This window comes from Falco cherrug, chromosome 1, assembly GCF_023634085.1.
Source record: "Falco cherrug isolate bFalChe1 chromosome 1, bFalChe1.pri, whole genome shotgun sequence".
NCBI classification, from domain to species: domain Eukaryota; kingdom Metazoa; phylum Chordata; class Aves; order Falconiformes; family Falconidae; genus Falco; species Falco cherrug.
Window position 1 is genome coordinate 110,433,622 of NC_073697.1, and position 17,152 is coordinate 110,450,773.

The following is a 17,152-nucleotide window of genomic DNA, read 5'->3' on the forward strand; positions in this document are numbered from 1 at the left end:
ATGTAATCATTTCTCTGTAATGAGTGTTACAAGCTTGTATTGTAATGATGGCTGGAGACCCTGATGAAGATGGGGAGGGGAATATTGTCAGTTTTACGTGATACCAAAAAGTGTGTTCTCAGTTGTCTTTACAAAACAAAACGTTAGAAGCAAGTAGTAGCATGTAGACACCAGGGCTGTCTCTGCTTGTATATACAAAGCCCTTTATATTCATTCACCCAAATCTTCTGTGTAAAGCTAATCATGAAGTAATGATGAGGATGACATGACAACGGAGACTGTTTGTCCAAGGATAGCGCTTTAGGAGGTAGAAAGGGTAGTTAAACTTATGAGTGACTGGTAAAATGATCCATTTGTTGATGATTTTAAAGGTAAGCTTTTGGTAAACAACTGTAAAATCAGCTTGCTCCTTTTTTTTCAGCTGGTGTGCGAATGGTGTACCCAGCATGCTTTGTTCTAGTTCCTCAGACAGACATCCCTGCTCCTAGTACTGTAGGGGCATCGCACTGTTCAACTACTTGCTTGGGTGTCCACCAAGTGCCTGCTTCCACAAGAGATCCTGCCATGTCTTCGGTAACTCTGACTCCACCGACGTCCCCGGAGGAAGTTCAGACAGGTATAATACAATTAGCTTCTGCGTGTGAGGAATCATTTTGACGGCTGCTTTTTTAAATCTAGCACTGTTTGGTAAGGATTCAGGTGTTCTCTGTACAGCTGACTTGTTACCAAAAATCCCATTTCTTTAGTCATATGTCTGTTGTAGTGAAACCAATTTTTATCCTTCACTTGAGGGCAAAATTGAACACTTTTGTAAGTTGGTGAATGAGGACTGCTTTTGTACCTGGTGTTATCCAGTACTTTAAATTTCTGTGGTCAAGTTTTTAGGGTTTTTTCCACCTCTCAGAGTGTGTTTGTGTGCATGTATGCATTCTGGCATAGCTTTATAATCCTCATTGTGCCTCTCAGTCATTAGTGAGCAAGGTAATGTTTTCAGCTTTTTTCACAATCCAAGGAAGATTTTTTGTGTTTAAGTTACCATGAGGCTGTGTGCCCTCTGAACTGTGCGTAAGTAATGCTTATGGTAAACCGCTTTAAGTCAAAGCGGGTAAGGCTCACTGATGGTTTCAGGTGGCTTTACATACAGTTCTGCAAAAGAGGTTTTGTTTGGGACATCCCCATGTCCCCTCCTGTCCCCCAGGTCTTCTGTTACTTTAGTTTGACCTTTTTTTTTTTTTAATAATACTGTTAAATTTGCTAACAGGTAGCTTTGCTCAAGTTGTCTTCTTTTGCAGGTCTATAGTTTCTTGGAAGATAAAGAATAGCCAGCCCAGTTATAGCATAAACATGTATGGTACTTTTTTTTTTTTTTTTCCTTCCTCCCTATGAGAGGGAACCATGTTGTTATAATCTGCTACTATATCTAAATTTTCTGTTTGTTTTTGTTTCCTAACATTGAGTTAAGAAGATACTTACATTCCTTTGGTGGTTGAATTGGAACAATAGTGGTTGTGAGTGTATCACTTCATTGCCTAAACAATTCCTCTGATGCTGCTTTTCAGTTGATGCTCAATCTGCCCAGAAATGGGTGAAGTTTTCTTCAGTTTCTGATGGATTTATCTCTGACAGTACTAGCCATCATGGTGGCAAAATACCTAGAAAGCTAGCCAATCAAGTGGTGGACAGAGTTTGGCAAGAATGCAATATGAACAGAGCACAGAACAAGTATGTACTCATTTTGTGAAGCTGAAAATAGTTTATTCCTAACTAGTAGTTTTAATTCTCAGTTTAATATGTTAGTTAAAGGCTATTTATAATTTCTTTGCTGGATCTTGTGTCACAAAACGGCTCTTGAGGTTTGACAGAAGATAAAGAAAGAACATATGTTGATCGCAAATAACTCTCCTGATATTGAATCATAGGAGGAAGTATTCTGCTACATCAAATAGCTTGTGTGATGAAGAGATTGCTGACAAGATAGCATCCTGGGATTTTGTTGAAGCCACACAGAGGACAAATTGCAATTGTTCAAGGTACAGTACTTGGCAAACCGGCAGTCCAACAATGTACATTGAGATTGAAGTGCTCAGGAGAGGGCTTGTGATGACTCCTTTAGGTGTAATTAAGCAATAGCTGCTTGTAGGAAAGCTGTAACAAAATTTGTATCTCATATCCTAAATGTCATTGTAGGTCTTGAAACTCTGCCCGGTAAGGTAATGCGGAGGTTTTATTGAAGTGAATCATCTGAGCAGACCTACTGGCAGTTCAGTGACAATTCCTGAGTCTTGGGCTAGAATTCCTTACGCCTTTGTATGTGGATAGAAACTCTCTCATGGGCAACTTTGTTGGGCTGTAATGGAAAGGGAACACCTACTTGTTTAGGAGCCAAGAACCTTTTCTAGAGGGCTGTGGCATTAGCCTTGAAAGGAGAAAGCTGTTAATCAGCTATGAGATGATTGTAGCATTGTGTCTTGATGAATGTGAAAAAGAAACCCAAACCTGATTTTTTGGGGGGAAATATGGCATGCCATGGGTGGTTTTATATAAAACTGCTTTTACGTGAGTTGATTGCCAGTGTATGTTTTTTTTATACTAGCTGGAGGAAAAAAAGGATCAAAGCACAGGGGGAAAGTATGAATTTAACTTCCAGTTTTTGTTATGACTTTTGTTTTGAAACTACAGGAACACAGACTGTTCATGCAGGTGTTTAAATTAAATGGAAACATTAATTTCAGTGAACTCTCATTTTCTGTACTTATGGCAGAATACTAACGTTTAGGTGACTGAAGTGTTGCAAAGGTTTTAAATGCTTTCTCCAATTTAAATGTTATGCTGATTACCTCACAATGAATATTGGAATCCTAAAAGAACCTAATGTTTGGAGGATGTAACATTTTGGAAGAAATGTATTTTTTTTCCTCCGTTATTGAAATGGTTGGTTTAAGTTATGTGGAAACACTTGTGTCCTGAGAAGAGCTGAGACATGGAGGAGGTTTAAATACTCTGTTAAAGGAGAATTTAGATACGATAGCACTACTTAAGAGAAACAATCAATTAACTGTGTGAGGTGTGTATTAGAAATATGCAGTTGCTTAAAGAGAAATTGCAAAGACTTAAGCCCCCATATTGCTTTCAGTATTTTGAGTTCTAAGTGATGAAAAACATATGTATGATAGTTTAAATTAAAAATAGATTTTGATACCTCTTACCTTTTTTATTCCTGCCTAATCCTGTTTTTTTAATACCAGTTGTATGCTGCTTAACTTTCCTAATGGAAGAGTGGCAAAGAATAGCCAGGCACTAAGAATGTACATGCAGTTCAATAGCTTAATCATAAACATTTAATTCTAGATTTCGGTATTTCTTGTCTCTCGTTCTGTCAGGTGATCTAGAAAGTGGGCATCTTGAACTTCAAGATGAAATGCTTAAGCTCAAGTGCATTTATACTGGAAAGAAACTTAACTGTATTAATGCAGTCGAGGCATTGAGTTTTTCTTTTTTCCACATTTGCTAAATTTGTAGGTAAATAGCTACAAAAGCTTCAAAATTGCTTCTGTAGGACTGAGCTTGGCTTCTAGATTCTTGGTGTTAGTTTTCTGTTTAACCCATAGAGACCTGGACAGCACTATTGGTTAGCATTGATGCTTGAATTCAGGAAGTCATTCACAAATTCTTATGTTCTACTGATTCATCAGTGTTGGCAGAAGTTAAAAGTAACAACGTGTTCATGTGACTATCTATTTCTGTTAAAAGCAGTTATAAAATAGTGTCTTTGGTTATGAGGATAATGTGGTGTTTGGCTTATAGGACAGCTTTTCCAGTTTTTTCACCAGTATTCTAAAATCTTGCAATGCTACTCAAGTCATTCAAATCAAGTCGTGGTCAGAAAGAGGCAGCTTTGCTTCAGAATGGTGTCAGTTTCAGACTTCTATAATCGGCTGTTTAATGGCTTAGAAGCGGGTTCTTATCTAGTGAAAAAGAACATGATAGACATATTTGAAAGATTGATGTGAAGTATTTTCCCCTGTATTAATTCTGCAGGCACAAAAATCTCAAACCAAGAAATTCAGGTCAACAGGGGCAGGCACCACCTGTGGGCCAACAACAGCAAGCAGCTCCAAAGCACAAGACAAATGAGAAGCAAGACAAAGGGGATAAGCCACAGAAACGCCCTTTGACTCCTTTTCATCATCGTGTATCTATCAGTGATGATGTTGCCATGGAGGCAGATTCAGCAAGTCAGAGGCTTGTGATGACTGCACCAGACAGTCAAGTGAGATTTTCAAATATCCGAACTAATGATGTAGCAAAGACTCCTCAGATGCATAATGCTGAAATGGCAAATTCACCTCAGCCACCACCACTTAGTCCTCACCCGTGTGATGTAGTTGATGAAGGGGTAGCTAAAGCACCTTCTACTCCTCAGAGTCAACATTTCTACCAGATGCCAACACCAGACCCCTTGGTTCCCACAAAAACAATGGAAGACAGACTCGATGGCTTGTCTCAGCCTTTTCCAGCTCAATTTCCTGAAGTTATAGAGCCTACAATGTATGTTGGTACTGCAGTGAATCTGGAGGAAGATGAAGCTGATAGTACTTGGAAGTATTATAAAGTTCCAAAGAAAAAGGATGTGGAATTCTTACCGCCTCAGCTTCCAAATGATAAGTTGAGAGATGATCCAGTAATACCTGCTGGACAGGAAAATGTAACATCAGTTACAGAGTAAGTACTACTTAATTCTATAGTAATAATGTGAGAAAGTGAGGAAACTGAAAGGCCAAAGGCAGTAGTTTCTTGGTGTAAGCAAGCTTGTCGCTAAAGCATAATGTTGTTTTCGTCAGCCCAAGCAGTAATGCTGAGTGTGTGAGCATAGCTGTGCTGGCCGTATACAAGAAGGTAACACTTGTGAAATGCGAGCATGAAGCACAGTCAAATATGTAGTAAGACTTTCCAGCTTTTTCTTGTTAGAACTCTGATTTAGCAGATGGCAATGAAGTTTATTTTTCTACTGTGAAATTAATCTGTAGCCAAATTATGCCTATTTGGGACTTAAAGTGTCTGTCTTCCTCCTCCCAAATAACTTTTTCATTTTAACATTTGTTTTCTTCATTATTTGAAGCAAGCATGGATGGTCTCGGTTGCAGACTTACCTTGTTAAAGATGAAATTTCTTCTGCCTCAGTTCCCCTCTTGTTTTTATTCAGAAGAGCTGGTATTTAAATGGCTGATGGGAACAATGAGGAAGCTGGTCTGGTTTCCTGGAAGATGTTAACTTTAATGCAGGCTGCAGCTACTTTCTTGTATCAGAAATTTCTGTTTGGAGTAAGTAACAAACTGGCATTGTTGCACATGGCACGTTCTGTCTGTGTTGCTCAAAAGGCTTAAGGATTTGAGGTTATCATCCAAAGAAAACAAGAGGCTGGTGTGTCGACTGTTACTGTTTGGACCTCAGATCATATGGGAAACCCTTGTTCTTTAAAGCTTGTCTAACCTGAAGAAATATTGAGGCAATCAGACTAGATCTTTATTAGAACCTTACCCTTTGAGCTACAGGAAATATATTTGAGAACATTTACTTATTTAATTATATTTTGACTTAAGCTAATATTGTCTTGAAATCAAGTATGTGTAGCATCTAACTATTTTAAAAAAGGTTTTTGCTGAATAAATAGAATTTATTTCTGAAAGCTAGTGTTACCTAGCACCAGGTCTTAAAATGTTCTTCTCTGCTGCTGTTTTGTTTTGTGTTTGTTTTTTTTTTTAAATTAGGATAAAAGAATTGGTCACTTCCTTGATACTGCCTAAGTTTTAATAAATTATGGATCTTGGAGGCAATGGACGAAAAGAGAAACACTAGTGGTTTTAGTGTTAAAACTTACATTTGAGCTCTGTTTTACTGCAGAATGAATCAACATGGATTTTCTTTACCAGTTAAAGCAAAACCAAACTTCTCCAAAAAGATCACCATCAGAAAAAGAAACCCCAAACCACCGTCATACCAAAAACCCCAACCCTTAAGGACAAAAATCCTGAAACAAAACCACTTGGTCCTTCTGGGTTGTGCCTCTTTAGCTGCTGTACTGTGGAGGAAATTCTTCCTGACATCCATTTTTTATACCACTTCCTTGTGAGGATGCTGCAGAAAAAGGATGGTCATGGGAAGCAACAGGTGATCTTAGCAGCAGCCTGAGCTTAACATGATTGGGACCTGGATGCAGAGGTGACAAACTCTGGCTTAGGGTTGTGATTGAGGGATTAAAAAATGGCTCTCGAATGCACCCAGTGTTGTGTCTATCAACTCGCTGTTCATTATTTTTGGTCAAAAATATTTGGTTTTCCTGTTCAGCTGAAAGGAGACTTTTAATGTGATCAGTATATTTTAGCAGTTGCTGTACTTGATGTGTGGTAGAACAGTTGAAGCAGCTACTCACGAGACTGAACTTGTATGTTGATGTTCTGTTTGGTTGCTGGCAGTGGAAAGCCACTGATGGCAGTCACGTTGGCTCTGCTGTGTAGGAAAGCTGGGAGAAGAAGTAAATATGCTGTAGCTGTTGGTCTGTTCTCAGGCACATTTTCCTAGCCTTGTCTTTTGTGTTCACTGTTTGAGAGTTCACATTAGCTAGTGCATGTTTCAGCTCTTTCAAGATGTGCATTTATAGGATTTCTAGAGCCTTTTTTTGCCTTGTGTTTATTTCAGCCTTAACAGATAAAGATATGCTCTACTTGATGATTTATTTTTTTTTTTTCTGTTCAAGACATGGTCTTTCCTTCTATGGTTTCTAATTTGATTGAACTTATACTGAAATATTGAACATGTTCCCCCCCTCCCCCCCACCCCCCCCCCCCACCCCCGACTATCTGGCTATTAACTTCTCATCCTCTTTGTGTTAAAGGTACTGGGAAGTGCAGTATACTTGCATTTGCTGTGTTTTTTTCCTGGTACTTAATTTTGTGTTCCTAGAAAGTTGTTCCCATCTTTTTTTTTTGCCTTCTCTCTTTTTTTTTCTTTTGCCTTCTCTCCTTTTTTTTTTTGCCTTCTCTCTTTTTTTTTGCCTTCTCTTTTTTTTTTTTGCCTTCTCTCTTTTTTTTTTTTTTTTTTTTTTTTTTTCCCCTGATGGTAATTTTTGCAAGATTTAGAAAAGGGAAGTCCTTAAGTCTATAGAGTGCTACTCCAGACAGAAATGCCAGTGGTGCTTGACACAAAGCCGTACCATTGCGCTGTTGGCTGGGGCAGTCATGCCTGGAACAAGATGTTACTGAGCAGGGGCAGCAGGCATGGATGGATTTGACAGTGGTGTTGGCTGTGAGATGTTTCTTTGGAAAGCTTATATCTAGGAAGTCTTTTTGAGAAAGTACAACTGGTGCTGTGTCCTTTCTCATACCACATAGTTGACAGGGACGTGCAAAGCGAGGAGGACTCTGAGGAATAACTGTGCCTTTTGTAGAATTTCAAGGTTGAACTCTTTGAATTGTTCTGTATTGCGCTTTTTTTTCCTGGCCTCTCAGAGGAGAAATGTAAGCCCATCTTACTCTAAACTCCAGGCTAGCGTGTGCATCTAGGCTGTCAAAAACAAGCCCTACTAATTGTGGGGCATGTTAGTTTCTTATAGGATAGTGTTTCCTTTTGGATAGAGGCTTGGGAAGGGAAAGAATAGGTACGTTGGAACCTGTGTTTGGATTTGAAGAGTCCATGTGTAGTCTTCATCCTTGCAATGTCCCTCTTCCATTTCACATGTGACTCTTCTGTAAATGCTCCTCATTTGTCATTCTGTTGCTGTTTGGGAGGAAGGGGGTCTCAGAGCAAGAAGAAATTGTGTACTCACATTAGGCTGACACTCCTGAAATACTTGTCTTGTTTGAAGAATACCTTCCTCATATAGTCCCTTCTGTATATCAGGGTATATGAAACAAAGTTTGTTTAGGGGCGGAAGGTAGAGTAGTGTATGTATGGCTAATAATCATAACATAGTTTTCTACTTGCCAGTATCGCTTTTTGCTGGTGCGATGTCGTATCTGTGAAACTAATAATCCTGATACAAAAACCTTAATTTCTGTGTACTTACCAACTCTGTTTTTGGCTCCAAATGTTAAGAAAAGAAAAATGCTGACAAAGGCAAACGTGGTTTTATTATCCTCATTAGTAAATTAGATATTGGTGTGTTGCAAGCTTCATCTGTATTGATAGGAGTGATATAAATGCCTGCTGAACATAGCGGCATTTGTGCGCTTTAGTAAGTGGTTGAAGAATTAGATTCTTAAAATATGGAAAATCCAGGTTTGATTGCTTCTTTCTAATAATTTGTTTGGACATGGATGGAGAATGGCAATGAATAATTTTTTTTAACATGGTGAGTTTCTTTTAGTGGATATAGATAGTTTTAATACATTTGTACTTTATAATAAATGACAGCTGTGACCTGGGATAAATTACTAATCTTTATCTGAATTGACAGTGCTTGAGGAAAGATGGGCAGAATGAATCACACTGCTGTATCTGACGTGTGTAAGGAGGTTATATTAAATGACTAATGATTTAATCTTTTTCCCAAAAAGTTTTCTGAAGCTGGGGTGGAAAGGAAGCAAGTGGGAAGGAAGATGAAGTTGGTCTTGCAAAGGCTGATAGCAGAAATATGTCCACATAATAAATGACAAATAATATTTTGTGATTTTTATTTTTCTTCTGTTCAGATTAATGGTGCAATGTAGGAAACCTTTAAAGGTTTCAGATGAACTTGTGCAACAGTATCAGAGTAAAAACCAATACCTAGCAGCAGTAGCGACGGATGCTGACCAGGAACCTGAAATCGATCCTTATGCCTTTGTTGATGGTGATGTGGAATTCTTATTTCCTGATAGTAAAAAAGATAGGCAGAACATTGAGAGGGAAGCTGGGAAGAAACACAAGGTGAGTAAAGGAGTGAGGATACAAATCAGTGATGAGTTTAAAACAAATTGCTTTAGTCACCAAATATAACTTAAATCCTTCTCTGTGTATTTAAAGTAGATAAAAAAAAATATATTTGTATTCTAACAAAAATGATCCATGAAATTATGCAGCATGCCTCTAACTACACCTGAAACTTTTTTGGCTCACTGGTGGTGCTGTTGCATTAGGCTTTATAGTTTATACTGGGAGAACACTGCTGGATCAGAACAAAAATCAGTATGGCTCAGTACCCTTTCTGTAGAAATGGGTGATAGCTGGTGCTTGGGGAACAGAGGAAGAACAAGGCAAGTGCCTTGTTGATGTGTGGGAAGGTTTGGGTGTAGGTGAGGTGAACTCTTGACTAGATGCCCGGACAGTGAATTGAATTATTTCCTGCCCCCAACACCACTCATCCAGTACCACCTGTATGAGGCTTCTACTTAAAACAAAAGTATGCCCTCCAAAAGAGGAGAAATTAACAACTGCACTGGGAGCTTGTGTATGAAATAAACTTGCTTATTAAGACTGTTGTGTGCATATGCGCTTCTGGTATCGAGAGTTTCATTCAATAAACTAGTATAGTTAATGTATAGCATTTGATACCAAATGTTTTTTCAGTAAAGTGTTGTAGCAGGAATCCACAGCTTGCTCTTTAAACTTATCCCCAATGCAAAACCTAATATTTACATTCCTACGTGTGTTCCTCGTCTGCGTGTTGCTAGCATGTTGTCAGTTCCCAAGCTTCCTTCTTCCTGAGCCAGTACTGCTAACCAGCCCCCCAACTACACCTTGCTGTGAGCCAGAAGGCTAATGAGAACCTGATACCTCTGATATGTACAAAATTCCCATAGGGAGCTAAAATGCCTCCCACCCTACATATTAATTTAAGCAAACTTTCCTACCTTTTTTTTTTTTTTTTTAAATAGACTGAGGACGGGACATCTAGTGTTACAGTTTTATCCCACGAAGGAGAGGATGCTATGTCTCTATTTAGTCCTTCTGTCAAGCAAGGTAAAGAGACTTTTTTCCTTTTAATTGTGCTATATTAATGATCTCTCGAACAGGCAATAGATTCTAATAGGCTACTGAGTTTTTACTTTCTGGTTTGTATTTCCTTGTCCCTTCAGAATTAGGAATCCGCTTGGAACATATCTTTGTTGCACCTTGCAAATAAACATTGGCTATAAAATCTAAATGTTATGAAATTGAAGGGACCTTGCTTATGTGTAAGATGGATGAGTGCAACTGAGACCATTCTCTCCACCCCCCCACTCACCCCTTTTCTTTTTTCTTCAGTTGTGGAGATAGTCCTTAAGGTGTCTTTATTTTTTTAATGAATATATATTGCCAATGTTTTTGTAATGTTTGTTTTTCTTTATAGATGCCCAACGTATTGCTGCTCATGCTCGCACTGCATCAACTAGCCTGTTCCATGAAACAGACTTAGTGGTCTCTTACACTGACCTTGACAATCTCTTCAATTCTGATGAAGATGAACTAACAGTAAGTGATGTGCAAAACTAGTGGCAGCTAATAGACAAAAAACTGCAAGTCTTTTTGTGGTTTGGGGTTTGGTTGTTTTTTAACCTTTATAGGCAAGGTTGCAAAACATGCATATAAGTGCATGCTGTGGCTCCTCTGTAGCAGACATACTTGTTCTAGTTGACTCATACAATCATATTTTTGATACAGACAAACTTTTAATACTATATCCTTACTGTCCAGACAGTATATGCTTCTCAAATATACCTTTATTTATAATTGTACAGATTCAGTAGTGGTACTAGTGCTCTTCTCCGATGGTCTAGGTTCTGTTTAACTAGTCAGTAAAGGAAATACTGAAATAAAACAAAAACTTCTGAAAGAGAAGAGGCATTTAAACACATGGACATTCTGCCAAATAAGCTGCTTCATTGCAGCAGCTATTATCTTGGAACAGTTTCTCCTGCAGTCTCTGATGGCTCTGAATCCATTATCTTTCTAGTTTCTATTTCAATACTATTTGTAATCAGTTGTCTCTTCTGAACTGTACTTTGCTCCATGCTTAATCCTAAATCCCCTTACCCAGACAAAATGCCCATCAACTTTAATGGGAGCTGTAGCTGAGTAAGGGCTGTGAAGGATCTTGACAGCCATCAAAGGTAATCATTATATAAAGCAAGTGTATTTGCTCTTAAACACGAAGACTTATTTTCTATAGATGTTAGTACTGTCTAAACACTGTAAAATGTATCTCTTTGTTTTTTGATTTCAGCAGCTTTTCTTCCCTGCACCTCTCTTTTTTCAGGATTCATGTTTCTCTGTCATTTCTGTTTCTGTTCATGTGGTAACATCAGTAATGTTAGCATGGCATTGGGAGGGTGTATGGGTTTTTTTTGTCTGCGGGTTTTTTTTCCCCCCCTGATAGATTGTGGGCAACCCTGTTGAGCTTTCTTTTTTTCATGTCTGCTAACAGGCTGAGAATTATTTTATAACTGATCTTTCATTTTAACAGCATCATGACTTGATGGGGGAGCATTCTCTGAGTTACAAGTATTAAGGGAGGACAAGCATAACCTTAACTACTAGCATTGGGTTTCTGATTTATATTAATTTTTCTAAATGTTACACAAAGTCTCAGCATTTTATGTCCACTGCACATGAAGTTTCCTGTTAGCAGGAAGCATGAACATGTGTTCATGTCTGAAGTGATTTTATTACAATACTACTTTTCTTTCTCAGCCTGGATCTAAAAGAACAGTGAATGGCGCTGATGACAAATCCAACTGCAAAGAGGCAAAAGCAGGAAATCTAGACCCACTCTCATGCATAAGTAAGCTTTATTGGTTTTTTTTTTCCTAAATAGAAGACTAGCTAAACATTTGATTGCTAATATTTTGTGGGAATTTGGAAGCATACGCTTCATTTGTCCTACTGAAGTTTTGAGACAAAGGAAATACGAAATACTTCAGAATGTTTTCATGCTCTAAAGCCTCCTCCTGATCTGAAATTAGGCACTGCAGATCTCCATAAAATGTATCCGACTCCACCTTCATTGGAACAACATATTATGGGATTTTCTCCAATGAACATGAATAATAAGGAATATGGCAGTATGGACACTACACTTGGAGGAACAGTACTTGAAGGGAATAGCTCTAGTGTGGGAGCTCAGTTCAGAATTGAAGTAGATGAGGGTTTCTGCAGCCCCAAACCTGCTGAAATAAAGGTAGGTAGTGCTTATAGTTCTGATAAACATTTCTAATAATTATTGTTCAGTTTATTACTTAATCCTGAATAGGAACTGTGTCTCCTTCTCCGGAGACGTTCAAAACCCACTGGGATGCGACTCTGTGCAACCTGCTCTAGATGAGCCTGCTTTACCAGGGGCTTGGACTAGATGATCTCCAGGTGTCCCTTCCAACCCTGACACTTCTGTGAATTATGTATAGTTTTTAACTTGTGTCTTGCATTATACTGGGGTAGGTAATGCACATTTTAGTAAGTACTAATAGTATTTTGCTATTTAGCCATCAGTAAGCTGAAGGAATGCATTTCAGTAACTGTAGTTGATAGTTTTGTGTTGGCATGTTCCTTTTTAGAGAACTATGGGTGTGAATGATGTGTGTATAAATCTAACTTTGTCTTTTGTGGGTATATTGGGATTTAATATTAAAGAACTACTGTTTTACTGTTTGAACTTACATTTTTTTGAGAAGCATTTTAATTGCTGAAGTGATCTAATTTACATGCTGATGCTTTACCATATCTAACTTATAGGATTATTCTTATGTTTATAAACCTGAGAATTGTCAAGCTTTGGTGGGCTGTTCCATGTTTGCACCACTGAAGACACTTCCCAGCCAGTGTCTTCCTCCCATCAAACTGCCAGAAGAATGCATTTATCGCCAGAGTTGGACTGTGGGAAAGTTGGATTTACTTCCTCCGGGACCTGCCATGCCATTCATCAAAGATGGGTATGACCTGTGCCACAAATGTTTAAGCTTTGTAAGGTTATCCACAGGATAGGAAGTACCTCTAATTTATTTTTTTAAAAAAATCTGTAATGAGAGAGATTTGTAAAGACATGCTGTGTTTATACAACTGACAGGAGCCTTTAAAAAAATCCTTGTGATTAAACCTTACTGTAAGAGACTGTGTTCTCAAATAGCTTCTTAACTGTGCATACATTTTATTCGTTGTCTCATTTAAAGGTTTCTTGGGGAAGCTTAATGGTGCAAGTCCAGTTTTAATAAGTAATGAAGATGGTAACAGTCAAGATAAATGTAAACTTGGGACTTTGTTTTTGCAGTGGTGTTGTAGATACTGTAAGGGCTTAGTAGGTGTTGCTTCTGTTTCTTAAATTATTTTCTTAAATAGCAGTAATCTTGGCTGTATTGGGACTAGGAAAACATTGATTGGAAGCTATGCCCAGCGTGACATTTCCTGGTAACAGTGGTATTGCAGTGGGCATCTCTGTAATCTGCATTTGGTAGTGGTCTTGCTGGCAGTTCTTTGTAAAGAAAATACTTATTCCTCTTTCTCATCTGCATTAGTAGCTGGTAAAAATGGATTAGGCAACAAGGAGGCTATGTATTTATTGATAAAATTATATGAATATTAAATCTTGGAGTAAATGCTGAGATTGCTTCTGTTAGGGTCATTCAGAAGCAGTATGTTTCCAGGTCTCATTAGCCTTATAGGTCTTTGGAGATGCTCAGCTGCTTAGGAAAGAAAATGTCAGACGTTTCCAGGTGATACTTTCCTTGTGGATTCAGTTGAATCTGCTGTTGATAGATCTGGTATATTTTCTTAGTATGTGTCAACACAGTGTGTAAATAAAACATGAACAAAAAAGGTGTCCTCTAGACTCCATACAGCCACAGAATTTGTAATTTATTCTGACCACATTTGTTTCCTGGGAGCTTTGTGCAAAGGAAAAGACAAAAGGAGGCTGGGAAAGATTCTTTAACAGTGCTGTCAGTGGGAGTCCTGCAAAGTCATTTAGAACAAATGCTCTTGAAGTTCCTTAGGGAATGAAAATCTTGCTGTGGATTATGAAAGACTAGTTTAAAAAAGCAAATATTAATTAGGAAGGTCCTTCTTCAGAAACTTGAGACTTAAACTTCAAAACCAGTGTGTTGTGTACTTAAAATATTTCCTTCTTCTTGTGGCCGCTATTAGTGATGGAAGCACTATGGATCAAGAGTATGGCCCTGCATACACACCACAAACTCATACTCCATTTGGGATGCCACCAAGTAGCGCACCTCCCAGTAACAGCGGAGCTGGAATTCTCCCTTCTCCTTCCACCCCTCGTTTCCCAACTCCTAGAACACCAAGGACTCCTCGCACACCTCGTGGAGCTGGTGGACCTGCAAGTGCACAGGGTTCAGTCAAATACGAGAACTCTGATTTATACTCGCCAGCTTCCACACCATCGACATGTAGACCGCTTAATTCTGTTGAACCTGCAACTGTGCCTTCCATTCCAGAGGCACACAGTCTTTACGTGAATCTCATCCTCTCAGAGTCTGTAATGAATCTCTTCAAAGACTGTAACTTTGACAGCTGCTGCATATGTGTTTGCAATATGAACATCAAAGGTGCTGATGTTGGAGTTTACATTCCTGATCCAACGCAAGAGGCCCAGTATAGGTGTACCTGTGGTTTCAGTGCTGTTATGAATAGAAAATTTGGCAACAGTTCTGGACTGTTTCTTGAAGATGAATTGGATATTCTAGGACGTAATACAGAGTGCGGCAAAGAAGCAGAAAAACGCTTTGAAGCTCTCAGAGCTACTTCTATTGAACATGGTGGTGGAGGACTGAAAGAACCTGAGAAACTGCCCGATGAGTTAATACTGTTGCTGCAGGATCAATGCACCAACTTGTTCTCGCCGTTCGGAGCAGCAGATCAAGACTCCATTCCCAGAGTTGGTGCAGTTAGCAACCTGGTACGTGTAGAAGAAAGGGATTGTTGCAATGACTGCTACTTAGCCTTGGAACACGGACGGCAGTTCATGGACAATATGTCAGGAGGGAAAGTTGATGAAGCACTTGTGAAAACTACTTGCTTGCACCACTGGTCAAAAAGAAATGGTAAGTGAAAACAGCTTATTTTTATACTTGTCCACCTATGAATTTTTTTTGAGGGTTCATTTTCTTTGTGTTTTTCTTTCGTGAATATTGGACGCTTAAGACTGTTGTTTCTACCTGCACGCTTGCATAAAAATCTATTTTAGTGCTGTTCAGAATAACCGTTCCTTTCACGTTCTGTGCTGGTACGATGCGCCAAGCAGAGCGTAGGTGTCGGCTACCATCGGTTGTAAATTCCTAACATGAAGTGTAATGTAAGACCACAGTAGCTGTCCACAACACTTCACTAGGCTTATTCTTTTAAAGCAGTTTTTAGTGACTGCTTCTACAGAGGCTCTGTGGAATGAGCCTACGTAGGAAGTGTAGGTGGTTCAAATGGTGACTGTATTGTCACGGCTACTGTGGCAGAATTAAACAAGATCTATGATACAGTTGGCTTTTCCCCCTTCCTTAAGAGGGGGCAGTAGTTAATGGCATGTGTGGCAAGTAAAGCATTATCGTAGCCTTCATTGTATGTTGGATCTGCCAGAGATCCTTGGATTTTTTTTCTTCTAGGGCCTGACTAATGATATTATGTCTCATGGAATACCCTTTATTGCATGTATTTGCGTACTTCTCAATAACAGTCTTTAGAAGTAGCAACTCTAGCAGGGTGAAGAGTGAAATATGAAACTTTGATAGCAGTTAGCTGCGATTCGTAGTTGTTAATGAGGATGAGGAGGGCTAACAGCAAAGCACAGCTAGGTTTCTGTGTATTAGTGGAGGATTAAGTCTAAAACCCCAAGCTTTTAAAACATAAATCAATGTTTTTTCAGGCACCCAGGAAAAGTTTTAGTGTTACTGTGACCTTGATATTTAGGATAAAAAGATGTAAAGATACTTTTAAATGGACAGCTGTGAAATTATAGCCACACCAAATTTTGTGTCAGCCATTTATTGTTAAACGCTGCACATTCAATGGCATAGTGGTGGTGAGCTGATGAAATGGGCTGTGACTGTTTGAGGCTTCCCTTGACTTCTGTGAAGTGAGCACTGGGTGGCAGTCTGCCTAACCCTTCTTTCTTTGGAGGGAAAATCCTGTAGTTTAAGGATTGAACAACTTGTTTGTTGTCTTTTGTTTTTTGGTGTGTGTGGTTTTGGGTTTTTTTGTGTGTGTTTTTTTGTTATTGTTTTGTTGTTGGTGTTTTTTGTGGTTTTGGTTTTTTTAATTTTTAATTTTAGGGTTTTTTCCCTTAGTTTAAATCATAAGATGATAAGGCAAGGGAAAAAAACTCTACAGGGGGGGAAAAAAACCAACAACCCACCAAAAATCTGTCTGTGTTTCTTGTACATGGCTGAGAGGGGAAGAGAACTCTCCAAATCTGTGCGCTCAGCATTTTATATCATGGCCTTTGGGTGGACTGCATGGATGTTTCAGAAGAGAGTGACTTTGTTTAAAATCAAGGTTGTTTAAGATTCTAGGTTGTTTGTGGAGGGCTTCACTGTATTCTGTTGTTGCAGTAGGCCTTGACGATTTTTTTTGTCCTTTCAGTTGTGGATGTGAGCATGCAGTGTTCCCAGGACATCCTTCGTATGCTCCTCTCGCTCCAGCCAGTTCTTCAGGACGCAATTCAGAAAAAGCGAACGGTCCGGTCCTGGGGTGTGCAAGGACCCCTCACGTGGCAACAGTTTCACAAAATGGCTGGCAGAGGCTCATATGGTAAACGGCTGTGTAGACTCCTGTCTGTTAATCTCTACTTGATCCGGCCACCAAACCTTAGTGTCTGGATGCTGTTCAGCCTATTGGAATTCTAAACAGCATTTGACCTTTCCTTAAGCTATCAAGAGCTATTAGACAGGGGAGAATTCTTCTCTTGGAAAAAACAGAAAATATTTATATTCCTTAAAACAGTAAATGAATTAAAGATATGTGTATTTAAAATTAACATCTTCAATTGCACTGTTTATATACACCTGACACTTCTCCAAGTGAGGGAGTGAAATTGCAAAGATGGATTTAATGTTGAAAACAGAGTAATTGCTCTGTTCTGGTTTTTTACTCAAAAGAATGACTCCATTTTAATTACTCTAAAAATAGTGTAGTTAAAAAATACTAGCTTTTAAATGCTTGAAAAAGTGTGCTTTATTGCTCAGTAGTTTCAGAACTATGT

At 38.7% G+C, this 17,152-nt stretch overlaps 1 protein-coding gene across 1 annotated transcript in view; it reads left to right on the plus strand.

Moving 5' to 3' along the window:
* Positions 1–17,152, plus strand: part of MED13 (mediator complex subunit 13) — a 59,534-nt gene that overhangs the window by 29,443 nt on the left and 12,939 nt on the right. Inside the window, exons 6-17 of the mRNA XM_027806287.2 lie at positions 422–616; positions 1,560–1,722; positions 1,920–2,030; positions 4,039–4,722; positions 8,688–8,904; positions 9,852–9,936; positions 10,307–10,428; positions 11,647–11,737; positions 11,919–12,133; positions 12,685–12,881; positions 14,089–15,005; positions 16,534–16,701. Coding sequence (XP_027662088.1) covers positions 422–616; positions 1,560–1,722; positions 1,920–2,030; positions 4,039–4,722; positions 8,688–8,904; positions 9,852–9,936; positions 10,307–10,428; positions 11,647–11,737; positions 11,919–12,133; positions 12,685–12,881; positions 14,089–15,005; positions 16,534–16,701 — 3,165 coding nt within the window. The remainder of the gene's footprint in view (positions 1–421; positions 617–1,559; positions 1,723–1,919; positions 2,031–4,038; positions 4,723–8,687; positions 8,905–9,851; positions 9,937–10,306; positions 10,429–11,646; positions 11,738–11,918; positions 12,134–12,684; positions 12,882–14,088; positions 15,006–16,533; positions 16,702–17,152) is intronic.